The following is a 26,083-nucleotide window of genomic DNA, read 5'->3' as shown; positions in this document are numbered from 1 at the left end:
TCAGGCATCAGAAGAAATGAGGCTTAAAGCCAACATCAAAATTTATCATCAGCTGACCAACAAAATAATGGTAACATTCTTTTAAATCATCAAAGCAACTGATAATTGCTTTAATTGTTTGAGGTTGGTGTGTATGAATGTGTGTGTGTGTAAAACAATATATCTTTGTGGTTATAATTTTTTAATTCAGACAGCCTCACTTTTTCATATAGCTGGCCTCAAACTCCCTATGTAAACCAAAAGTCACAGAAATTCTCCTACCTCTGCCTCCTGGGTCTTAGAATTTAAGCATGTACCACCATGCCTGGTAGAAGATATAATTATTAAACATGAGATTATATATTATAAACTCAAAATATAGATAAAGGAATATGCAGACTTAAAGCCAGTTCAGAGTCACATACATCTGACTGAGTTGTATACAATGCCAGTATCCACTTTCACCTGCAGAGATCTAGAATGCTACTGAGACAGTCTTTCCCTAATGTGACCTTCCAGTCTTTCCCTAATGTGACCTTCCAGTCCTTCCCTAATGTGACCTTCCAGTCCTTCCCTAGTGTGACCTTCCAGTCCTTCCCTAATGTGACCTTCCAGTCCTTCCCTAATGTGACCTTCCAGTCCTTCCCTAATGTGACCTTCCAGTCTTTCCCTAATGTGACCTTCCAGTCCTTCCCTAATGTGACCTTCCAGTCCTTCCCTAATGTGACCTTCCAGTCCTTCCCTAATGTGACCTTCTAGTCCTTCCCTAATGTGACCTTCCAGTCCTTCCCTAATGTGACCTTCCAGTCCTTCCCTAGTGTGACCTTCCAGTCCTTCCCTAGTGTGATCTTCCAGTCTTTCCCTAATGTGATCTTCTCGTTGTCTTTGGGTACAATTCTTTGTGATGCTTTCTTTGGCAGAGTATGAGCCCAGGGCTTTGGGAGATTGCTTAGTCAGTAAAGTGCCTGTCACACAAGTACAGAAACCTGAGTCCAGATCCCCAGATCCCACATGAAGGGCCAGGCACAATGCTGTTTTCCTGCAGCACCATTGATGTGGCATAGAGAAGAGAAAAGGTGGAAACAGGCAGATCTCCGAAGCTGACTGATTGGCTAGCCAGCCTGGCTGAATCAGTCAGCTTCGGGTTCAGTGAGAAGACCCTGTCTCAAAACATAAAGGTGGAGAGAGATCAAGGAAAGACACTCAATTTAGGTCTGGCTGCACATTCATACATGTACACAAATAAGTATAACTCCCGCCATACACACACACACTAAATAAGGCCAAAAATAGTATAAGCTCATTGGAGTAAGAAAACCTCAAGTGCTAACTTCCTTTCGAGGTTTTTTTTTTTCTCTTTGACTTTTTTTTGGGGATTTGAGACTGTGTCAGTCCGCATGTACCCCAGGCAGGCCTGGAACTTTTTGGGTAGGCAGTTTGACCTTGAACTGTGATCCTCCTCTCTCTGCCTTCTGAATGCTCAGTTGCACGCTTGCACCACCCAGCCCAGCTTTCTTTTGTTTATTTATTTTTGATAAGCAATTTCAATTCAAAGCCACACACATCTGGTTTATGTCCCTCTGAAGTGCATTTTCAGGTTGTGGATCTTTTGTTGCCAGCTAAAATTATTTATGCAACATGAACCCAAACAGTTCTGTCTCTAAATATTGAGTTTTAGAAATCACAGTTGTTCTGATTTTTAGAAGACAATTTGGAGTTTTTCCTGTTTAAGAAGTTTCTGTTGCCCATGATTCCTGGGAGAGGGATGGGTTGGCCATAATGGGTGCGTGCCTAAAAGAGGTCAGTGCTATCCCATGCAGTCACAGCTCTGCTTAGCACACACTACAAATGGGTTGTATGTTATTACAAAGGGGGAAAGGTTTTATCTTTCTCTTGGGAAAAGAGTAATCCCACGGTGAGCTTCCTAGCTTGCTCACATATGTCACGGGATTGGAATTCTCATGTCAGTACCCTTCATTTTTAGAGTCAACTAATCATGGTCTTTCCTGGGGAAAGGTGTGAGCATGCTCAGAAACACTGATTCCCAGAGGCATCTGTACTACAATAGGAGTTCCATGCAGACGAGACTTCCTGCTGCCAGACTTCACCCAGAGTTCTAAAAGCAACTGTGAAATGACTCACAGAGTTCCACTTTTAAACTTAAGCCATGGGGAACTTCAGTTACATTTTTAATATGTACAATTTATTTTTCATAAAGCATTTTGTCTATTTTTTGAAACCTAAACCACATAACTCTTCTTAATAATAATATGCTTTTAAAAATGGCTTCCAGTATGTAGCTTTTCTCACAATGTGGTCTTTGTCTTTTTGGCAGCTCCCTGCTCTACTATGGCTTATCACCATGACAGCAGACGGATATTTGTGGGCCAGGATAATGGGGCTATAATGGTAGGTAGCGTCTCTGACGTATTCAATATGCCCTTTGTAAGGCTCTACCCCACGATTCCTTATGCTGAGCACATTGTTCGCATTAGCAGTGTCTGATTCATCATAGATGTTAGACTGAAAATGAGTTCAATTTGATTCCTATAAACTATTTTCCATGGATCTCAAAATGCTCTCTTGATTAGTGTCTTGGTGCTCAGGGGACCCACAAAGCGCAGACTTTTTACAGGGGTTTGAAGCCTGTAGCTGCTGCCGTCTTTTTACAGGGGGTTTGAAGCCTGTAGCTGCTGCTGTCTTCGACAGGGTAGTGGAGAACCTGTGTATGTGTGTATTTCTGTGAAAGACAGCTGAGAAGGAAGACCAACTCTTCATCCGGGAACTCTTGTGACTCTAGAGGAAAGCCGTGCAGCTCGAACAACCTTTGGTGAAGGATGGGATATTTAAACTTTCAGTCTCTTACTGACTGGTGATTTTTTTCAATTTAGTTGTGTGTACATATCTACTCATTTTCTCAATAGAAATGTAACTCATGCACCATGTTGGTGCATGAACATTTTAGTGGTTTGTAGTGTTGTGTGTCTTCATTAGATTATGTCAGCATCACCATTTCCTAATTGCAGGACATTTTCACGTCCCCCAAAGAAAGCTTGTGTCTCCATTGGCCGTTGCTCCCTGGTACAACCTCCCCCATCTGGCTGTCTCTGATCTGCTTTCTCTGAATGGGGAGTTGTCTGTCCTCCATGTATTGTGTGAATAGAGTCATGTTCTATGTGTAGCTCCTTATGTGTGTGTTGAGGGGTCTTCTTTGTTGAAGTTTTGATTCGTTACTTTATCCCTTTATGTGGTAGACTGATGTTCTCCTAGACAGAGTATTCGCCTAGATAGAGAAGTCCCACTTTGTTCATTGATGGGTTGATTGGTATTGGGTTATTTCCATGTGGGCTGTTAAGAACATTGGTACTGTAGCATCGTGGATAAGTCCCTGTGTGAACCTGCATTCTTCAGTTTGCTGGATATGTAGGAATGGAATTTCTGGGTCATGTGGTGACTATTTAATATTTCAGGAATTCCTCTGTCCATTTTTAGTTAATTTATTTTTGTGAAAGAGAAAACCTTGCTTTATAGCTCAAGCTGTCCAAGAACTTGCCACCTTAGTGCCTTTACCTTCAAAGCACTGACCTTAGAAGTACGTGTCACCGTCTGGTGCCCTGGGTTTTGTTTATAAGTTCTTATTTAGTGCTAGATACTAGACTCCTATCAGATACACAATTTGCAAAAACCTCTCCTATCATAAGGGTTGTCTTTTCAATCATTTTTAAGTTTTGTAAAGTCCAATTTATCTTCTTTTTTTCCCTTTCTTTTAGTTGCTTGTACTTTGGCTACAATATCTAAGGAACTTTTAATTACCTGGCTCAAGGTCTTATTCCTGTTTTCATAGGAGTAAATTAATCTGTGGCCATATCCCTCTGAGTGTCATAATGTCCTAATCCTGTCATAGGAACAGGCACATTATACTTCTCTTTTCTTCTAGGAGTTTTACACTTTAGTTTTATATTAGATCTTGGCCCCATTATTAGTTAATTTCTGTAGATGGTCTGAGGGATGGCTTCACACTTCTTTTGCATGTGGCTGCCCAAAGCTAGCCCAGTGCGTGTTGTCTTTTCCCATTGTCTTTACTTGGTTTCCAGAGGTGGAAGTTTAGTAAAGACTTGAGGTGGCACAGGTCTGTGATGGAGGCAGGTATCTTGGCTGGTTGGTACTGAACAACAGAGGGAGGATCCAGGCATAACTGAAATGTGGACAGGAGCCAGGTCATGAAAGAACTGCGAGTAAAGTTTTACATTTTATTGTGTGTTGAGAAGCTAGCACAAAGGTTTTTGACAGGCATACAAAATGAGGTGATTCATATCCCCCTTCACCTCTTTCAGATAGGATTTCACTACACTACTCAGGCTGGCCCTAGAACCTACTGTGTAGCCGCCGTTGACCTCAGACCTATGACCTCTCACCTCACCCTTCTAGAAGGATGGAATTATAGGCACCGCTTATATTCTTGTGCCTGGTGATATTCTTAAGTGACTAACTGTGGAGACTGGATTGGAGAGTAACAAGAATGGAAAGGAAAGTCAAGTTACTATAGCAACCAGGAATCTGGGCTCAAAGACAGTATCCTCAGAAGTGGACAGATGACTTAAGATGCCTCCTGTCATGTTTGCTGTAGGTACAGTTGGAGAGGACAACAGAAGATGTCAGGTGACACCAGATTTGGGGCTTGAATTTCATAGGCTGGTGCAATTTCCCGAGGAAGAAAAGGCTTCTGGTGGCAATTGGAGAAGGGAGCAGGGAGGTGGTGAGTTCAGAAAACACAGGCAACAGAGAGAGACTGAGATAAAGCTGTATCGAGAAGGGCAGCATGTGTTTATGTATGAACGGATGTAAGAGTGAGTACAGGTTAAGAAGTTAGGAAGCAATGAGCTAGACAGTGAGGAGGGAGGGGGTGGGCACAAAGACACAAAGGTCATGAAGGAAGAAAGAGACCAAGGGTGGGGTGCTACAAGGTGTGGGGAGAAATGGTGCAGGGGGAAGAACTGTCAAAACAAAGTGTGCTTGAAAATTTTCTAGGGATTATTTAGTATTTTACATGTCTGCTAAAAAAATAGATAGATAGATAGATAGATAGATAGATAGATAGATAGATAGAAGATAGATATAGAGGTAGATGATAGGTGGATAGGTAAGTAGATAGATAATAGATAGTAGGTAGTAGGTAGATGATAGGTAGGTAGGTATATAGATAGATGGGTGGGTAGGTAGGTAGAAAGGTAGAAGAATGCAGCCAGGGGTAGGAGGGAACACATTCTCCTTGCAGACATAGAAGCTTGGAGCACAGTGGTAACAGAAGGGACCATAGTGGGAAATCCTTAGGGTGACTAATAAGGGCTAATCCTAGGAAAGGGGTTTTGCTGGAAAGAGGATGAAGAGTCTTATGTAGGTCAAAGATCTTCATTGTTGTTTTAGTTGATCTGCACTTTAATGCAAAGATGCCATGATTCTGTTTAATGGCAGCGAAAAAAGAGCCAAAGGTAAGGATGGGATGCTGCCCTATCATTCATCCAGCATTGGCAGGGGGCAAGGGCCACTCTGCACATAGTGCAGCAATGACTGGCAGAGCTCTGCCCCTCTCCTTCCAGTGACTTTGTAGGACTCTCATGATGACGCACACAGCCCTGTGAGGTAAGCCCACAAGTGTGGGAAGTGAGCACCTTCTCCCGATGGCTTTTGGTTGAGGAACAGGCTGCAGTCACTACATGTGAAGGCGGTAGTTGCAGCAGGAAGGGACAGTGCAGTTGTCAGCAGTTGGTCTCTGGGCTGGCCGCCTTGTCGGTTTTCTCATTTACAGTGCTGATGACCTTTCGTAGCCAGCAAAGCTAGGTGGAGGACAGGAAACCTGAATTCCTTTTTATGTGTGTGTGTGTGTGTGTGTGTGTGTGTGTGTGTTTTCTCACTCTAAATGAGTCTACAGTTTATAATGTCTGCATTACATAGCAACTTAACAATTTAACACTGATCAATAGGATTCTTAATTAGTGCATAGTCTTTTAACTTTTATTGATTCTTTTCATTACAGAAGTGCTTTTTTTTCTCGTAGTTATTTGAAAAATATAAGAATATCCAAAGACCTTCCATAATCTCTAAAGGTTGTGATTGCGAGGGTATTTTTATGCACACAACATGCTTATTTTCCTCATTAAATTGTCGAGCCATCCCCATGTCTTTCCTGTAAGTCATCAGCAACATTGACAACAGATCTTTAACATTGGCTCCTTACGTATTGTTTTGAGAGGTTTATTAATTTAGTTTTGCATAGCCAAAGGTGCAAAATTAGCAAACTTGGAGGAAGTATTGGACTCAATGCTGAGCTGGCCAGCAGCAGTTTCTTTGTAGGATTCCTGCTGTTTGATTCCTCCTAAAGAATGAGGACCCAATCAGCTTTTCTGGGAAGAGCAGTTCACATCCCCTCTGTAGCTCATCTTGAGTGCCATGCCTTATGACAAGCATTTTTTTTTTTTTTGGATTTTGATTCATTTTTCAAGTTGAGCTCCTATTATTTACAGAACTGTAACTGTCTTCTTATTGTATATGCTTGCTTTTAGGAATTTCACATTTCTGAAGATTTTAATAAAATGAATTTTATCAAGACCTATCCAGGTAATGACACACACTCTCGCATGTGTACGTATTTAAATCCACACACATCGAAGGTAGGTTTCCATGTTAACGTTTCCATGTTACTGCACCAGTTACATGAGAGACTATTAAGTTATTTGCCATCCTTTTCCTTCTTCCTGCATTTAAATTTTTGTATATTGGGTAAGTGTACAAGATTTAATTTCACTATTTTTTTATTATTGGAAGAAGATGTGCACTGCTTCCAGTTTTTGATTAACATACAGTGCAGTATACATACGTGCATTTGTGTGTACGTGCACATGTCTGTGGGTGTGATTCACAGTTATATGTATGACTGTGTGCTCATGACAGCAACACTGACTCTAGGTGTTTAATTTTGATGACTTCTACTTAAGACAAAGTCCTGCAAGTGGAATAGTCAGGTCAGACACTTAAAAAGTTATTTTAATGCTACAGATTTATTTTTGCAAACCGCTTTCTCAACAAAAGTGCAGCTCCTTGCAGCTCCATGACCAATGAGTGACCGAGGTTCTCTCTTGCTGGATCTTCCTACCATTGCTGCCTTATTAGTTGGTGCCAGTTTGAGAGGAGTGTTTTAAATGTCTTCAGCTTTATTTAGGGTTGGCCATTTGTCTTCCGTGAATGTCCATTATGATTTGCAGTGTGTTGTAACTGAGTTAAAAGGTGTGCTTTGGAACATCTGTCAAATACACATTTTATTAAATCTGCATTTAAGTTTCCAGAGTTCTCTACTGGTTATATACAGCATAGTTTTGTAGTGGATTCTAGAGTTTGTGTTTCATTGGTGACTTATGACATCTAGAAATCTGTGGAAGAGTGAATAGAGTTTGCCATGTTTTAAATTTTACCACATGCGAGAGTTTAGAAACCATGTGTGAAGCAGGATAAGCACTAACAGGCTTCACCGTTCTTCCCTAAAAGAAAATACTGAAAAACTACAGTAGCAAAAAGCATCTAAGCCTACGAATAAGACAGCTGAGAAAGGTAATTGACTGTCGTTCTGAGGTCTTTACCGTGATCTGGGATAAACCTTATCTTACCTCAGCTTGACAGCCACAGATTTAGTAGGAAAAGTGTTTGGGGTCAGACAGATCAAATTATATATATTTCAATTATAAGATGTAGTTTATAAATAAAAGCCATCTCCCTCAGTTTTTATATCTGAAATTAATATGCACCCTTTGTTTGTGGAAATTAGAAATATCGTTAAAGCAGAAAAAAGTAAACAAGAAGCCCACTCAGTCACCATCTGGGATTTGGTTTGCGGGAACCTATGCCTGAGAGCCGTGGGGCACCCTTGAAGTTTCAGGGCTTTCGGGGAGCACAGCCTTGTCACGGGCTCTGCCCGACAGTCACATCAGCATTCTGAGCCTCTCAGTTCTTCTGAACAGCTCACACAGCATTAGTAGCCTTGTCTCTGTCTGGCCTTTGACTTTATCCATCAGCTTGCGCATTTAGTAGATACCTGCTGTGTACAGAGTCTTGTGCCAGATGTAGAGAAGTCATGTTATGCCTTAAAGTGTGAGGGCTCATCCGTCTACCATGCAGAAAAGGTATGAACAAGAATAAAGTCCGTCTGTCATGGCGGGAAAGGCATGAGCAATGATAAAGTAATCCGCACATAAAATACACTCTTGCTCTCTTGAGAAAAATTTGCACTGTGTATAGAGACGGCATATTAAGGTCGTCAGAGCAAAAGTAAAAATGTTCCTTTGAACACAGAGAGATAATGATAAAAAATTCTTGTTTTCTGTTGCTGGAATCCTTCTTGAGCATGCCTCTTTAGTGTTTCTGACAGCCTTCTATGTGAGGTGGCCCAGGACTTTGGAGAGAGCCTGTGCCAGTGCATGGTGGGGATGGGGAGAAGCAGATTGTCTGGCATCTCCTGGGATCATGACTGCACTGTGGAAGTTGAGCCTCAGCTCTCACCCAGCATGGGGAGGTGTTTCTGAAAATCCCTTCTGTCCTGACGGGCACTGACCCTCCGTTTGTCTCCTGCAGCCCACCAGAACCGAGTGTCCGCCATCATCTTCAGCTTGGCCGCCGAGTGGGTGATCAGCACAGGCCACGACAAGTGTGTGAGCTGGATGTGCACACGCAGTGGGAACATGCTTGGTCGTCACTTCTTCACATCCTGGGCTTCCTGCTTGCAGTATCCTTCAGAGTGTACGCCTTCCCATCACTCTTACCTCACTGTTTAATTTGGAATTGAGTTATTAATTGTTCTGAGACAGAATGATTCCTGTGGATTTAATCTCAAATCCAAGGTGCCTTGGGTTCCCCCAGATGATGGCAATCCCTGCTTTAACTTTCCAGCTCTATGAAAGTTATTTTACACACAGCTCACCTCTGCTTCAGGTGACTCCTGCTTGCTGTATGCACCAGTGATGACAAGATGAAGACCATAAACAACACCCTAGGTAGTACATGATGCCATGGTATACCTCTCTAACACACACACACACACACACACACACACACACACACACACACAAAATATAAAATCAATTTTCTTAAGTTGTTACAAGTGAATGCATAACATGAGCTATTTAAAATAAACCTTTAACATAGCACCATACAGTGTAGGCCCATACAAGGGAGAAATGTTCATGTATTTTAAGTAAGGTTTTTTTCTTTTTTCTTGTTTTTTTTTTTTTTTGATTTTTCAAGACAGGATTTCTCTGTAGCTTTGATACCTGTCCTGGCACTTACTCTGTAGAAGAGGCTGACCTCAAACTCACAGAGATCCGCCTGCCTCTGCCTGCTGACGGTAGGGATTAAAGGCGTGCGCCACCACTGCCTGGCTTTAAGTGAGCTTTTCTGTCATAAACGAGAGCTCTCCTAATGGCTTTGCAGAACATTACACGAAATCACAGCCATGGATGGCCTGTCTTGTAGCTCCCCTGACCTGTGTTGTAGAATATTAGTCGTAGTTCTGCTGTTTTGTATACGGTGCTGACTTTCTACAAATGCCTGTGGTTCCAGAGGGAGTGAGGAGTGAGTTGTTATGGTAATTAAAACCTTCACACTGGCGACCACCCCAGAGCCCTGATATCTGGGTTATGAACTACCTTAAGTTAAAGGAAGCCATTGTCTTCATTTAAAGCTAGATTTTCTCCACCAAAAGGAAGATGAGTCTGTACTTGCTGTCAGTGTGACATTGTTTTCAGAGCTCCTTTGCAAAATATCATCCTGTTGCATTGTGTATGTGTGTATACATGTGTATGTTTGTTATTTTCACTATTTAGCAATTGTATTCATTAATGTTTTATTGTAACTTGTTTGGAACTGCCTATCTGTCATCTTTACCAGCTCTCACTTTTTTTATGGCTGGTTCCTGTTCTATTGCCCTCGGCATATTAACTGTTGGGTGGAAGCTAGCTTCCCTATAGCTGCTTTAGTTTTTCTTTCAGCGTATACCTGTCACGCCCTTGCTATTTGCTCGTTGTCTCTCACATCGTGATTTCAGGTCTGTGGTCGTTGTCGTAGAATGCCTGAGTTCCGTGTGAAGCCTTTGTCTATGGCTGCTCTTGCTTGCTCTGTGGGAACGTGCTGAGATGGCTCCTGTCACCTGTCCTTGACTGCTTCTCAGGTATGATCTGGATACTCAGCATGCCTTCGTTGGAGATTACTCGGGACAGATCACCCTGCTGAAGCTGGAGCAGAATGCCTGTTCAGTGATCACAACCCTCAAGGGACATGAAGGTAGGCCTGGCCATAAGTTTCTCTCCTAGGTTAGGCATCCAACGTCCGACGGCAGCTCTGTGGTTTGGGGAGTGCTCCCCTCCCTGTGACTGGCCAGCTTTCAGTTTGATGGGATTGAAAAGATAACTAAGTGTGGGTCGGGTGTCGCGTTCCATTTCATTCAACAGAAATCCTGTGTGCATTGTTTAAAGGGATGCCTTGTATTGCTTACCTTGTTTGCTTATTGACTGATGAGTGGATGGAGTTTTTTTAAGATTCCCTGACGCTGGCTGTCCTCGGCTCATGAGAATCCTCCTCCGTCAGCTAGTTGTGAGCCGCCGTGCCCAACAACCTTTTCAAACTATTGTTTCCATAAAAACTTTTCAGGGGCAGGGGTTTTGAACCCAGGCCGGCGCATGCCAAGTGAGAACTCCACCACTGACCTACACTTCCGTCCCCAGACCATGTCTTTTAAACAGACCTTTGGAAGAGTTCTCATTACTGTTCTGTTTATTTTATGAGTTTCCAGAGCAGTACAATTAGAGAACCACTGTGGGCTGCTCAGCTTTATACTTGGTCACCAGGCACTGGCTAATGACCTGGGAGAGTGAATCATAAGATAAAACTCCCTGAGTCTGTAGCACATTGTGGTGGTGGGGCTCGATGGAGGACGGGAAACGTTTTATATATGTGTGAGTGACACGTTGATTTCATTGACCACGGAGCCGAAATGCAATGTGGGTTTGTTTGTTTGCTTATTTTTATTCAAGTGGTTGGATCCCATTTCTGTGTGAGTCATGGTTTGGAACTTTGAGGTCTCTAGCTTAGACTAGAGAATTGAACATTTGTTGAGAGGCTCAATAGTGTGTTTATTTAAGATGGTATTTAGGTGTTCAAGTGCAACATGTTGGATGTATCATACACTTTCTAGCTAAGTTGTTTGGATGAAATAGACCTTCTGAGGTCAGGGACTCTGGGGGAAAGGTGAAAAGAGAAACGGATAACGCCTTAGGCAGCTGTTGCGGAGAAGCAGAGCTCCTGCTGAAGCTGCCCTGAGACTACTTAGTGGTTCTCCTGTCAGACCATCTGTATCTGTGATTTAGGGCACTGACACAGGAGGGGCACAGGACCCAACAGGATTCAGAAAAAACAGATGGGGCCCAAAGCTCATTTTGCAGAGGACTTTTTTGTTTTGTTTTCACTTTTGTTTTGAGGTTTATGTGAGAAACTGACTTTTCTTAACTGCTAGTAAAGGTGGCTTCACTAGTTTCTGTGTCCCTCCTGGAGAACTGTCAGTGTGTGTCACAGGTTTCTGTGTCCCTCCTGGAGAACTGTCAGTGTGTGTCACAGGTTTCTGTGTCCCTCCAGGAGAGCTGTTTGTGTCACAGGTTTCTGTGTCCCTCCAGGAGAGCTGTTTGTGTCACAGGTTTCTGTGTCCCTCCAGGAGAACTGTCAGTGTGTGTCACAGGTTTCTGTGTCCCTCCAGGAGAACTGTCAGTGTGTGTCACAGGTTTCTGTGTCCCTCCAGGAGAACTGTCAGTGTGTATCACAGGTTTCTGTGTCCCTCCAGGAGAGCTGTTTGTGTCACAGGTTTCTGTGTCCCTCCAGGAGAACTGTTTGTGTCACAGGTTCAGCATTACTTTTTGTTAGCAGCTGTTTCCCAGGTCAGTAGTAGTGGTGGAAGACACTCCTGCAAGAGAAATCTTTAGAAACAAAATATTCTCCCAGGGCCATTCAATTTGATAAGCTGTCTAGAGTGTGAAATGTAAGGGTTGGAATTTTTTTTTAAGCTGAACTACTTTGATATATTTATTTTGTGCACCTACAGCATTGTTTTTTTTTCTTGAGGCATTAATTTAATTTTTAGAGATAAAAGCATCCTAGGGTAAATTTCTATAAAGTCTCATGAGTCTGGAATAACCTAGATTTATATTGTAATAAAATACCCACAGTAAACTACACGTATTTTTCTTGACATTTTTTCTCTCCAGAAGTTTTCTGAACTGATGTTTTATATCTAGCTGCTTTATAAATTATTGGTGGCAACAAAAACAAAAACAACTTTTTTTTTTTGGTGTACCAATGAGTTTATTGGGGTTACTCCCAGGAATATGGATGAGGGGGTTACCTTACAGGAGCAGGGGTAACTCAAAGACAGTTGCATCACTGAAAGTCCACATGACTCATGACAGGTAGTACATAGAAGGAAGGCTCATTAAGATGCAGGAATTAAGCAACTCACGAGCCTCTGGAAGTCCCAGAAGTTCCCAGGTGCACAGAACCCTTTTCTCACTCACCAGAGATATAAGATGGTTAAAAAGAGACGCCGCAGCCCGTGGAGCTGCCTGCAAGGACAAACTTTAAAGCCTTTGAATTCAGAGCTGTGCGTCTCACGGTCACATCCTCATCTTCCAACTCTGGATGATGGACTTGCAATGTTTTCTCCGTGACTCGTGGGGATGTGGTTTGAATGACCCTTTTATGACAGAGGGAGATGTTTTATTCAAAGGGCCGGCTGGCAGTTGGGTTTTCCCGTCGCACATGTGTCCTGATGCTGAGTTCTGTCTGACCCTTCTCTCTCACGTGCCTAGGTAGTATCGCCTGCCTTTGGTGGGACCCCATTCAGCGGTTACTCTTCTCAGGAGCATCCGACAACAGCATCATCATGTGGGACATCGGGGGACGGAAAGGCCGAACACTTCTCCTTCAGGGCCACCAGTACGTGACCTTTAGGGGATGGAGGTCTGAGTCAGGAAAGGAGGGCACTGCTCTTCCCTCCTGCCTTCATTTTCATTGCTTTTGTCCTGAGTCAAAGCAAAATGGAGTGTGAGGTGTTCTTCCTCGTTAGTCTACAGAGGTCACCGCTCTTCTCCCAAGGAGTGGCCCTGTTGAAATACCTACTTAGAGCACCATGGATCAGAGACTGGAGGCGAGAACTTTGACCATGGCAGATTGTATTAAAGTACGGGGCTCCGCCTGAGCTGGGGACATAAGTGGTCTATTAAACCCTAAAATATGTCTTATTAGAAAGTAACAGGTGCATCAGTAGCTAAGTCCCTTAAGCTTTGATGTTGTAATGCTTAGGGCTGCTTGTCCAGCTTGTGAAAAAGGATTCCTTTCTTTGCTCCTTCACTGTGGTTTTCTTTCTTCCTTGATGCTGCTCAGGCCATAATTGTTTACTGCAATTACAATCAAGTTGAAACTTAGCCAGGAGAAAGGTGCAAAAGTTACCAGGTCAGGAGATTGCGTGGCATCCAGGTCCGAGAGCCTTTGGGAAGAGGGCAGAGTTCTCCCTACGTGTGCACGTGAGTCCCCTGTGGCTGCGTGAGAGGTGACTTTCATGGCCCTCGTGGCCTCTCTACTTTTGCATATGAACTGCTTTCCAGTAAGAGTTATATTCTGTTTTGTTTTCACAAGTAAATAAACTGTGTGAAAGAGAGATTATGGTGATGGCCACAGAAAACTGCAGTTCTTACCTTTCTCTGACTGGCAGTTTCGATGACAGATTCAAAAGGAGCAGCATTTATGTTGTAGAGAGTGAGACCTGGGTAGTGAGTGCTAAAGTAGCCCCCATAATAGAGTGGAGAGGGCTGAGTTCCGGTGGGGCGTTTCCAGGCTGTTGTGTGTTGACGTGTGACTTGTGCTCCGTTTGCAGCGACAGGGTGCAGTCACTGTGCTACCTGCAGTTCACGAGGCAGCTTGTCTCCTGCTCCTCAGATGGCGGAATTGCAGTGTGGAACATGGACGTTAGCAGAGAAGAGGTAAGGAGCAAGAACATGGCCGGCAGGTCAGAGGAGAGCCCTTCTCTGACTGCTCAGTTTTCCACCTTGCAGGTTGGCAGTCATATAAACAATCCCCCCTTTCTCACGGCTCCATCTGTGAATTATTGTCTAACAAAGTTCTTTTAAATTTTAGACATTAACCTATTTTATTTGCATGTGTGTAAGTGTGATGTGTATCTATTGTGTTCTTGTGTGTGCATGGGTGCAGGGTTTCTCTCTTACTCTCCATCTTAGTGGTGGAGACACTAAGGCTGGCGCTCACAGATTTCACTAGCCTGGCCAGGCAGCAAGCCCCAGGAACCCAAGCCTCTGCCTTCTCAGCAGTGGGATGACAGGCATATACCACTCTGCCTGGCTTTTTGTGTAAGTGCCTAGGTTCTGAACTCATAGGGAGCACCTTGCTGGCTCAACCATCTCTTCAGCCCTCTCTGCCGTTCCATAACCTGCCCCGGGTGAGACTTTCTGGTGTTAATGGGCAGTGTTTAGGTTGAATAACGGGAGGACTCTTTGCAGCCAGCAGCCTTCTAACTCATCCAGGGATGGGCCCATGAAGGCCTTTTGAAGTATTCGTGCAAGTCCAGAGTGTTTCAGTTTGGAAGCTCCGAGAAGGATGTCGCAGGACAGAGCTAGGCGATGGTCATTGCAGGGAAACTGTGCCTCTTTTCTCTGCTTCTATCTTGTGCTGCACTCTCTCCCAGTGAGTCCATGCTGATAACCGTTTTCTTTTTTGGCAACTTGATTTTTAAATTTCATTGAGCCACTTAACTAGGTGTGAAGCCTTGTTTACATAAGTCCCTTAGTCTCTGGGTGTCTGCTTTCTCTTCTCCACAGTGAGATCATTTCCTAGGGTGATGTCTAGGCCTCTTCCATTTCTTTAGTGCTGTTAACTGTCTGTGCAGGCTCCCGTCATCCTTTTATTTTAGGGCACACTGCAGTGAGTGCGCTCGACCTTGTCCGTGTGCGGTTCTTCACTTACTCGCCCCATGCAAATTTCTGAAAATAGATTCCGGGGGAGGGATGTGTACATCCAGAGGCTTTTTATAGCTGTCATCAGATGGTTTTCAGGCAGGATTTCCTGCTCATCTCTGCTAGGACCAGGGTGGTCCGTCTTTGCTCAGTGACAGCTGTGGCTTGTGATGTTGATAGCAGAAGTGGATTCAGAAGGGCGATGCATGGGAAGGAGAGTTCCTCTTAAAGGAACCTTCACCAAGCTTTCACCACGGCGTGGCCACACAGTCTGGCAACTTAGGGGAACATATGGTAGATGTGTTTTGATGTTCTGTGGTTTTTGAATTATGTGTACATGTGTGTGTTGTGTTGTGTGTGTACTGACTTATGCCCTACTCTCTTCCCTTTGCTTTGTCCCCTTGAGACGGGTCTCTCACTGAACGTGGAGTTAATGGTTTTTGCCTAGGCTGGCTGGACAGCAAGCGCAAGCAATCCTGTCTCTTTGTTGACCACCCCTCACTGGAGTTACAGATGTGTAACTGTGTGATGTTTACTAGAATTCTGGGAATCAGTTCAGATCCTCACGCTTGTACTGCAAGGTTCTTACTCACTGGGCCATCTCCCCAGTCTTGGTGAATCCTTTTTGATACTGCACTGTAGCAGGTATTATCTTACATGATGTCACATGTGTTCCCTATACTATCCTGTAGGTCATTGTGCAGTTCAGTGCACCCCATGTGCCATTGCAGTGGGTGCCGTGTTAATCCAAAGTCCCCTGGAAGCTTCTATGAGTGGCTCTGCTTTGTGTTGCCTCATAATAACCGTGGTTCTCACTGCGTAGATTTGGGTTTTTAGTGTGTCCCTTAAGTGCTAATCAGGGAGTTGTCTATAGGAAGCAGTAGCGACAAACTTGTTTTCAGCTTCCTACCCACAAGAAACGTGTGGGCAAGTTGAAGAAAACAGACTGCCCCATAGCTGATAATATGTGATCCTAATACAGAGGCGTTCTAATTGCTAAGTTTCCTGGCAGCCTTGTGTGGCACGCCAAACAGGAAACTCTGGTTACATGGCTACAGTTTGACTTCTAGTTGGCACATTCTAAAAATCTTTTGGTAAGGCTTGGAGTGGTGAATTGTACAACATAGTGTAGCACCAGCTTTGCATGGCTCCATGAAGGTTCTTTCCTTGCAAAGGTCTCTCAGGGCTGTGCTCTGCATTCCTCAGCCGCTGATGTGCTGTTCGGTGTCCTGGGTTCTTGGTCCTTCCTTCCCCAGTCTTGTTCTGAGAGAACAGAGGTGAGAGGGAGGATGCATTTCCTGTTTGGCCAGGGATAACTTGGGATTCTCTCACAGGTTGAAGCACCCCAATCTCAACACACCTTTGTTTTCCTTGGTGCATTCTTTCAGAAAATGCTGTCAGAAAGTGGGAGTAGTACCCCTCCTTTAGGTGACATAATTGTGAACTGCAGTTGCACATGTAGGAAAAGGAAAATACTGTCCTGCCTGTCAAGGTGCTTCCTGTGTGGCAGAGATGGCTTCCTGTTAGTCATCTCTGGAAGAGGGATAAAGCAGTTTGTACCCAAAGAAGCTTTATTTTTAGTAGATACTAACTTTTTTCTAGTACTAAGGTGAGCAGCCTGCTATCTGCGAGGTCTGACCCTGCCAGGGATCCGTAGAGTGTCCAAGGCCCTCCCCCCTCCATCCAGGCTTAGGAAGGTGTGCATCCAAATAGAATAGGATCAAATGGGGTTATTCTTGCACTTTCTTTGTTCATATTAGACAGACGGAACAGGATGCAGAGAAGATGTAGATGTCATAGTGCTTAGTTAATATCCTCTTCTCCGAGCTGAGGGTGTTGCTGAATGGTAGAGCCTTTGCCAAGTGTGGGTACTTAGGCCCTGGTTCACCGTCCCCTCATTGTGCACTTTCTTAAGACTAGAGTCTCCTGTAACTCACACCAGCCTGGGAGTCTGTGTAGCCTGAGCATGGTCTTGACCTCTGGGTCTTCCTTGGCTCCACCGCCTGAGCACTGGGACACAGGCATGCATCGCCACACCTGACTTCATCATGCTGGGATCAAACCCAGGACCATTCCATCCTGGGCAAGCGCTCAGCATTGTCCTTGGCCCTGCCTTGCTCTTCTTTGCTCTTCTCAGTGCGGACAACCCCTTTCCTCTTTACACAGCTGTCACGAAGCCACGTGACTCATAATAACTTAGGGTTTAACACCGACTTCGTGTATTAACAAAATTAAGTTAAGGATTTTCTTATATTAAAGTTTGTTCCAACCCTATTTCTGCATTGATTATAGTTTTCTATCTCAAGGTACTAAAAGTATATTTTATATTCCCCTGTGCTCCTCTGCCCTCTAGTTCAGCAAAGTAATAGTCAGTCTTAGTCCGTGGCTCTCCGAGACCAGAGCTTAGCTGTCGTTCTCCAGCACCATGGTCTGAAGCCCCCACGAAACAGCACTGGGAAGGGCTGTGTGGCAGCTGCCAGTGTATGGTGAGAGCACACTCACTGGTCAGCGTGGGGGAAGGAATAGCAGAGTTCGCTGTGCAGTGAGGGCACAGGATTCAGATGAGGAGTGGACCTGATCCTGAGGACTGGGCAGGCCAGGGAGTGCTAGTTAGTCTGTCTGGCATGATGCCCACACAGAACAACTAGAAGTTTCTATGTTGTTGGTCTGTCTTACAGTGGCCCTATAAGAGATAGTTCAGGTTGCACAAGAAATGGGTTTTATTCAAGTGGATATAGATTTCAAGTAATTTTAGCATGAAAAAGAAATATATGACCATCCTTAAAGAGTCAAAGTATTTTCTTATCTGCAGGTACAATTTGAACAACTCTGTAAGCACTGTTAAAATTGTTACGATTAGTCAGAATACAAGCGTGAGTCAGGTATGGTGGTACACACCTATGCTTGTAGCTCTTGAGAGGCAGAGACGGGAGGGTTGTTACAAGTTCCAGGCCAGCCAAACTATACAGTGAGATTGTCTCCTAAAACTGACCAAACATAAAAACAGCAACAGAAAAATCTGTATACCATGGTATTGCTCATGGCAACCTCAGCTAAATTCCTTGTGGAATTTAAAAGAAATATTAACTCTAGAAAGTTGTAGAAGTCTGTACCCATGTCTGGACTCTGTGCTGCCCCTAGGCTCCCCAGTGGCTGGAAAGTGACTCCTGTCAGAAGTGTGAGCAGCCCTTCTTCTGGAATATAAAGCAGATGTGGGACACGAAGACGCTGGGGTTGAGACAGGTCAGTAGCTAGTGTTTCCTCACCCTCTAAGGATTCTGTGTCTTGTCATCTTTATCACTAATTTGGGTTTTTAGAAAATCATGCTTTGCTCCTACAAACGCAGTTGATTCCTCTATTGTTTCTCTTGCTGCTGGGTAACTGATAACGAGCATAGCCTGTCCTGGGGCTAGACAGACCCCTTCCCTAACTGCTCACTTGCTTGTCTTGCATTAGAAAGCTAGGGGTGCCTTGAGACGCTGCAGAATCTGTTGTAAAACTGTGGGAATTGTTTGCATTTGGCACTATTTCTTACTAGAGTCAGTGTTTGATATTAGCCAAGAATAAAATTAGAACAATGAGGAAATTCGATGAGTCTTAAGCTGTCACTAGCAGGTAATTAATGGCCCTCCCCAGGGCACTCTCTGACCCTGTGACTGTCAGTTCATCCATCCCAGTTGTGCCAGTATAAATACACCTGGAACATTTTCATTAAGGCTCTCTCAAATCTCTCTTACAGTTTTTTAAATTAAGAAGCATGCCCCCAGGAGCCTATTCTGAGTTACTGATAGCACGAGATGCTCGCTCGCCCATGTAATGCCTAAGGCCTGCAGTGGGATGCATTCCTGCACAGCCTCGAAGGTGGTCGCTCACTCAGGCCGGGCATGAATTTGGGCAGCTAACCCAGAGTGTGGTGATTTCATTCACCGTCAGTGGTGAGGGATTAGCCTAACATTTGTGTGTGTGACTAGCTTTGCTTGCTTTCACCCAAAGAACTGCCCCATAAGGCCCCATCCAGACTGGCATCCCAGACTGGGCCTCCTTATTTCTTATTTCCCTGAAACACTCTGAAATAGCCAAGTCTGTGGGATGCTTGCGTAGTGGGGATAAGACAGTACAGTTGGTATTCCTTCTGAAGAAAACACGGAAGCGTGGGTTTCACTCTTATGCATTAATAATTAATAGGACAGAGAAAAATGGTCGCCAGAGGATTAGCGGTCAGTCTGCTAGAGTAATAATAACCGGAGTGGTTTTTAGCGTTCTGGAGTAAGCTTATTTCCTGGATCAGACTTTGAAAGGTCAAAAGAACGTTATTCGCCTGTACAGATTATTCTAGACTCTTTTCTTTCTAGCATCTCCAGCAATTGCGTTCCTAAAAGAAGTTAAGTTTGGTTTGAATGTTGGTGCTTATCGTAGACAAGACACTATGGAACAGCAGACATAGCTGTTGTCCCGCAAGCAAGGAAGTTTATGTTTTTGAGACCCTTGCCTGTGTAGTGTTTCAAGTGTCAGTTGTTTCAAGTGCGGTGAGCATCAGGGGTATATGAAGCGTATCCTCCCTGGCCCCGTTTCCCTGCTTTTCCATGAATCAAAACTAACCCTGCCTCCCTCTCCCCTGGAAGCATCACTGCAGGAAGTGCGGGAAGGCCGTCTGCGGAAAGTGCAGCAGCAAGCGCTCCAGCTACCCAGTCATGGGCTTCGAGTTCCAGGTCCGGGTCTGTGATTCCTGTTATGACTCCATCAAAGACGAAGAGTGAGTGCCCTTGGCATTTGCCTAACTGTGTCCCAACCCTCTGTTTGATGGGCATTGAGTGAGGGCAGCCTGAGGAAGGATCTAGATTTCTTTCTACCCATGTGCTTATCTCTTTGGAACGTCATAAACCATTTCTGTTTTGTCTGTTTTTAATTACTTTTGTTTATTTGTGGGTTGGGCACGTGTGTGTCACAGCTTGGCTGTGGAAGTTCAGGGACAGCTTGTAGAGTCTATTAGAGTCTCTTCTTCTTAAGAATCAGACGGCTGGAAAAATGCCTTAACTTGTTCAGCCATTTTGCCAACCCACATAAACCATTTTGAGGAGACGTTCCTCTCCTAGCTTTGTGACTTTTGGTTGCTACTGTTTATCTCAAGCTTCTCCACTGGCTGGGACAGGTTTTTTTTTGAGTACTGTGAGGGTGGTTGGGGTAGTCCAGTCCAGCGGCTAGGGCCCGTCTCACAGGACTTGGTGCAGAGACATGTTCTTGTATCAGTGGACAGCTCCGCTGAGCAAACTGACCTTTGTCCACTCATGCAGATGTCGTTACTAAGAAGACTGTAAAGACCTGTGCTTTCTGTGGATATTCTGAAATAACTTCATCAGACACAGTGCCCTCATGTGGGCAGATCCTTAGGAGAAAAATCACAGTTATCTTTCCTGTCTTCTTGAGCCAGAACCGCAGCAGCAGAGGCCTGTGTGATGGTCAGGGAGCTGATGGGAGGGAGTGGTGCTCCGGGCAACAGAGCGGAGCCTCATAGCTCTTATGGGCGGTCGAGGTTCAGGGGCATTTCTCCTGGAACTACAGTTACAGACAGTGGTGGACTCCACTGAACCCAGGTCCTACTGGAAAAGCAGCCAGTGCTCTTAACTGCCCAGCCATCTCTCCAGCCCCCAGTGCTATTTTTTTTTTTTTTTTAGAAACGAATGTTAACACCATTATCGTGTGTCAGCCACCTATGTTGCTGGCGGATCGCTGCTCTTTTAGCTCAGGTACAGTCAGTATGTTTCAATGATCCTTTCTCTTTGTTAGTCGGACTTCTCTAGCAACATTTCATGAAGGAAAACACAACATTTCCCATATGTCCATGGACATTGCAAGGGGACTAATGGTGACCTGTGGGACAGATCGTGTGGTAAAGGTAAGCAGGCCTGTTAGCATTTCATTTGAGATAGAGCCGTCCTCACGCTGTGAATGGGCTTCAGGATACTCCTGAAACCATTGCCATTTGCCTTTGCTTTCTAGAATCAACTGCCTGCCTGCTCATAGCCCCGGTGACTGAGCAGATGGCTATGATTTCCTACACCCTGAGGGGGAGTCACTCTGGGTGTTGTTTGGTCCTGATTGTGAGGACCAGGTGCCCTTAGGTCCTGTGGGTTCTGAGCTCTCACCTGGCTTCCATCTTTGCCCATCCCTGTCTCCAGCCTTTCCTGTCTTCTTGGCTAATATTTTTTTACACCCTCTTCAGTTTGTGAAAAATCATCACATATATTTTAATTAATCTCCAGTTCATAAACAGAACTTGGAAGTAAATGTTTTAAACTCAGTTGAGTCATGAAACGGAAATATTTTATATTCTTAGACATTATAGTAGACTATTATGACATTGTTTTCAGGTTTCAAGATGCTACCTAGAAGTGTTTTTGTTGTTATTGTTTGGGTTTGTTGTTGTTTGTTGTTGCTGCTGATTTATTTTCAGTGTAGTTCGTGACCTCCATTGCTGTGTCTGTATGTAAGTCTGTCAGTGCTGACTCTTGAAGTGAGAACCCATGGTAAGTGTGCCTTCTCCGTGTCCCTTCATTGTAGATATGGGATATGACTCCTGTGGTGGGCTGCAGCCTGGCAACTGGATTCTCTCCACACTGATGCTGAAGCTGAGTGATGTCCGCTCCACCTTGCACACGCACAGTGACTTCCACAAAACAAAACCCTTCATGTAGCTCGACAGCCACTGTCATGTAAATGGACAGTAACCACCTGAAAAACAAATCAATATTTTTAAAAAAGAAAAAAATATATATTTAAGTGTGTTTTGGGGTATTTGTGGAAATTATCTGTGGGGAATAACACCTGAAGGGTCTGTCCTTGGTGGTCCCCTAAGGAATAGAATTTCCTCAGCACAACTGCCTCATGAATATCGCACCAGTGGGTAAGGGGAAGTAATCCAGCAAATGAAGGTTTAGGGGGAAAATTTTAACAAAAAGATTAATGCTTACTTCACTGCAAACCTGTGAGCACACATGGAGTCTCCTGAGAGGGTCCTCGGAAGCCCCTGCGGGCACTCTGCTGTCCAGGCAGAAGTTGGAGGAAGGGCTTTCTGTCTTTCTCCGGGGGAGTTGGTAGGATGTTAAGAAACTCCAGCTTCCTCCCTCCAGGCTGGCCGTATGTGAGTGAGTGTTCTCCACAGCAAGTTGCTGAAGAACCTCTTCAAGGTACCTGTTCCCGTCAGGTCGAGCCATGATCTGCTCTTGGCTTTGGCTCGCTGCAGTTGTTTCTCATGTGTATGTCTCTACAGTTGACACACAACAAGACAGCCCACAATTGTCCCTCTCTCCCACACCTGCTCTGTGGACAAAGCTTTTTTGTGGTGCTGTTATACAAGCCTCCTGACATTTTTTTTTTCTTTTCTTTATAGCTAGTCATGACCCATGGCAAACCCAGCTCCCCCAGCATGGTGGGGATGGATGCCATCAGCCTGGTCCATGGAAAAACCCAGTCTTGCTAACAGATACATTTGTAGTCCCAAGATGAGCCCCCGTGATATGGTAGCAACTTCTGCCCCTCAGAAAAAGTCCTCTGAAGCTTTTATAGTATGCTGTACTTGTGACTAGTTGTTGTTCATGTTTCATAGGAAGAAATTGGTGGCCCTTTGCCAGAATTATCAGTCAGGTCTTGTACAGTAATCCCTAACTGCTAAACCACTTTTCATGTTTGGAAAAGCTGTTGTATAAAACGCATTTTCAAAGTTTTTGACCAGATAACCGGGATGAGGAGCAAAAGTGGGTTGGAAGGCCTGCAGTAAATGTTCAGATGTTTATGTATGTTGTGTTAACTGTAGCACATGAACTGCTCCAGTAGAACTGCGGGAGACAGCGGAAAAGGGCCTGCTGCTTTAAAGGCCAAATAGTGAATGGCCGCAGCACCTATGTGACTCTTGCTAATGTCGCTGCTGCTCCATGCTGGGTTACATCAAGGTCAGGGAATAGTTTCTAAGAGGCAGTGAAGCTATGATGTCTCAGTGGTTGTGACACAAATGAGGGAAGGAAAGGCAGCCAGGCATACTGGGTTCTAGCTTTGCAGTGACAGCTCTTGTCTTCAGAAGTAGGACCAAAGGGTTTGTGTTGCCCCTTTTAGATTTTATGTTTTGTCACCTTAACTGGTGATCCTTCACCAGATTCCGCTTACACTCTGGAAGACGTGTGTTGCCAGTGTGCTTTGCACAGGAGGCTGAGCGATGCTCTGGAACCGCCGTGTCGAATGTTCTCCTCGGGCTGCCCAGTCCGTGGTTCTGCCCTTGCAAAGGGATACAGGTCTGAGGAGTCCTGCCCTGTGGAATAGTGCTGAACCCTGTGTGCTTTTGTTTTCCTAAAGACGTCTGTAAAATGTGACTTTTGGACATCTGTGGTAGATTAAACTGAATACTCTATATTTTTTCAAGCTTTATTTTTTATTTCGAAAGCCTCTTGTTATAAAACCCCGTGTGGCATAGAGAGCATGAGGTTGGTTTGAGCTTCTAAGGGGCTAATAGATATTAAGGAAGAAATTTGTATTTAAGGGCAAATTAGGGCAGGGGACCTTAGGAAGGAGTGCAGACTGTTTGACAATGCAGTTCGTTTCGCAGTTGGGCCTGTGATCACGTCATTCAAAAATAGTCATGCCAGTCTCTTCCTGTGAGTTACGCGTCAGGTAGCAAATGGGGTCATTTTTTTATAGAGGGTGAAAATTATATTCTCAAGTTTACTGACTGGGCACATGAGGAAGGGACAGTAAGGCTCATGCTTTTTATCTTATTTGGACTCTGTTGCAAAATGGGTCACTTAATATAGTTCCTCAAGGAACAGCTACCATCTTTCCTATCCCAGAATTCTCAAGCTGATGTGTAAAAACAAGAATCAAGAAGTGCAGGGTGTTAGAGGGGAGTCTACTTAGATCTAGTGTGTAACGAAGGGATGTCAAGTCTTTATTCTCATCATGGTCTTCAGTGGTCCTGTATTAGTTGTTCCCAGTGGTAGCAGTAGGCCTGTACGTTGGTAGAATCTATTTAGTAGTCACTAGGTCGTAACAGTTTACTCTTAACGTGCTGCCTAGAAGACGTCACAAACACTAGCTCTAGAGCCCCTCACTTTGTTCTCCCTCACTGTGATTCAGTTTGTTAGCAGCTGTATTTATTCAACTGTCAGAACTGACCCAGATATACAGAAAATAGGAGAGCAGTTCAGATCCAAGAAGATATTTTTGAAAATCAGTGTTTCATTAAAGTACTATTGATATCCCCTAAATGATAAGAATCCAGTTCCTATTAATGAAAACAATCTGCTCATTATAATGGGAGGCTTAACAAATATGTAACACATGCTAATTTCTAAAAGGAGCTGACGTCTAATTGTTAATTGTGAGCGGATTATTGAATGTCTCGTCTATCTTCTGCAGTTTACTATACAATAACTCTTTGAGTAAGTTGAACTTTCATTGTGCAGCAAGTTTCTATTGACGAACAATTCAAAGTGTTTCATTCTGTAGCCTTTATTGACTTGGGAAGCAAAAGATGACATAAAGTAATTCAACTTTTTCTTGTATAGCTGTGTTTCCGTATAATACTGTGCTCTGTGTATCCCAGAGAGGCTGAAAATTTTGTTCTTTTTTATTTGTGGGTTTGTTTTTGTGGGGCTTTTTTTGTTATTTTTTTCTTTTTTTGGAGACTATGCATATAATAAAATCTCCCTGCTTGTTACGCTGCTTGCTTCGTGTGTGTTCTGTTTGGTCTGGGCACGGCACAGGCCATGTCTGTGTCTGTGTCACACTTAACTCGGCATTCCATGTGCTCTGGGCAAGTTACCTGCGTTATCTTTACATTCTAGTATCACCCCTCAGGTTTACCTTCCATTTGCATTTTACAGGTGACAAAGTGAAGAAGAGTCTGTCCTTCTGTGTCTCTGTCTGTCTGTGTGTCTGACCCGTCCTCCAGTGCTAGCGTATCATACCGTGGCAGGGGAGTGTAGGAGGGTAGTGCTCTACTGGAGTTTAGAAACTTCGGTGAATCCCCAGTTAGTGTAGCTCAGGATAGCTCTGCACAGAGCTGCATAGAGAAGAGAGACCCTGGCTCCGGCTCTCCTGTGCCTGCAGCTCAACCTTGTGAGGTTAGATACAGGGAGTCAGAGCCAGGAAAACTGAATCCTGAGCTAATGCCGTAAGATGTTGGCCTGGCCAGTCAGGTTACTGTGTGCTTCTCAAAACTAGATGTCACTGTCTTTCCTCTCAGCATCAGACCAGCTTTATGGAAGAAAAGGGCTTGGGCGTGGCAGTACACACTCCTATTCCCAACACTTGGAGGGTTTAGGCAGAAGGAGCCTAACCACCCAGAAACTGGAGGCCAGCTAGCTGCGGGAGACTGTCCCAGAGAGCAGACAGTAGAATAAGGTTCCACTAAACCATACGAAGCACAGTGCTTTTGAAGCTCAGAGATGGCCCCAGTAAGCTTGCATCGTATGTCTTTCCAGTGTTTGCGATACATTACCATTTCTCATTGCTGTGCACTTTAGACTGTGTTAACTTGGCTCCTGCTGCGATTGCGTGTCTCTGGGTCCCTGAGCTTTGCTTAGCAGTAGGGAAGAAGCTTCTCCTTGTAGGTAACTGTTGTGATATGGAGCGGCGGGCTGTGTTCCTGCTGCCCCGGCTCACGGCTGCCTGGCTGGCTTATGCCCCAAAATAATTACACGGAAACTGTATTCTTTTAAACATTGCCTAGCCCATTAGTTTTAGCCTCTTATTGGCTAGCTCTTACATATTGATTAACCCATTTTTAATAATCTGTGTAGTCCACAAGATGGCTTACCAGGGAAGATCTTAACCTGCGTCTGTCTGGAATGGGAGAATCATGGCGACTGCCTGACTCATCTTTTTTTTTTTCCAGCATTTTGTCTGTTTATTCCACCTACCTAATTTTTTGTCCTATTAGGGCCAGTTTTTTTTTTTATTAGTTAACCAATAAAAATAACAGATAAGATACAAGACCCACCGCCATCAGGTAACACCCTATCGTGACCATTTCTCCCACAGTAGTCATGGGAGTGCATGAGCCATCC

The 26,083-nt window shown here is 44.3% G+C and overlaps 1 protein-coding gene across 1 annotated transcript in view; it reads left to right on the top strand.

Moving 5' to 3' along the window:
• Positions 1–24,730, top strand: part of Wdfy1 (WD repeat and FYVE domain containing 1) — a 56,146-nt gene extending 31,416 nt beyond the window's left edge. Inside the window, exons 3-12 of the mRNA XM_041650375.1 lie at positions 2,315–2,388; positions 6,540–6,594; positions 8,599–8,749; positions 10,190–10,302; positions 12,873–12,999; positions 13,937–14,042; positions 18,171–18,272; positions 19,652–19,782; positions 20,814–20,922; positions 21,588–24,730. Of these exons, the coding sequence (XP_041506309.1) occupies positions 2,315–2,388; positions 6,540–6,594; positions 8,599–8,749; positions 10,190–10,302; positions 12,873–12,999; positions 13,937–14,042; positions 18,171–18,272; positions 19,652–19,782; positions 20,814–20,922; positions 21,588–21,647 (1,028 nt within the window). The 3' untranslated portion in view covers positions 21,648–24,730. The remainder of the gene's footprint in view (positions 1–2,314; positions 2,389–6,539; positions 6,595–8,598; positions 8,750–10,189; positions 10,303–12,872; positions 13,000–13,936; positions 14,043–18,170; positions 18,273–19,651; positions 19,783–20,813; positions 20,923–21,587) is intronic.
• Positions 24,731–26,083: the final 1,353 nt, after the last annotated feature.

The sequence above is a fragment of the Microtus oregoni genome, unplaced genomic scaffold (genome assembly GCF_018167655.1).
Source record: "Microtus oregoni isolate MIOR12 unplaced genomic scaffold, Mior012 000004F_ref0000308, whole genome shotgun sequence".
NCBI lineage: Eukaryota > Metazoa > Chordata > Mammalia > Rodentia > Cricetidae > Microtus > Microtus oregoni.
This window is presented reverse-complemented; position numbering and strand designations above follow the sequence as displayed.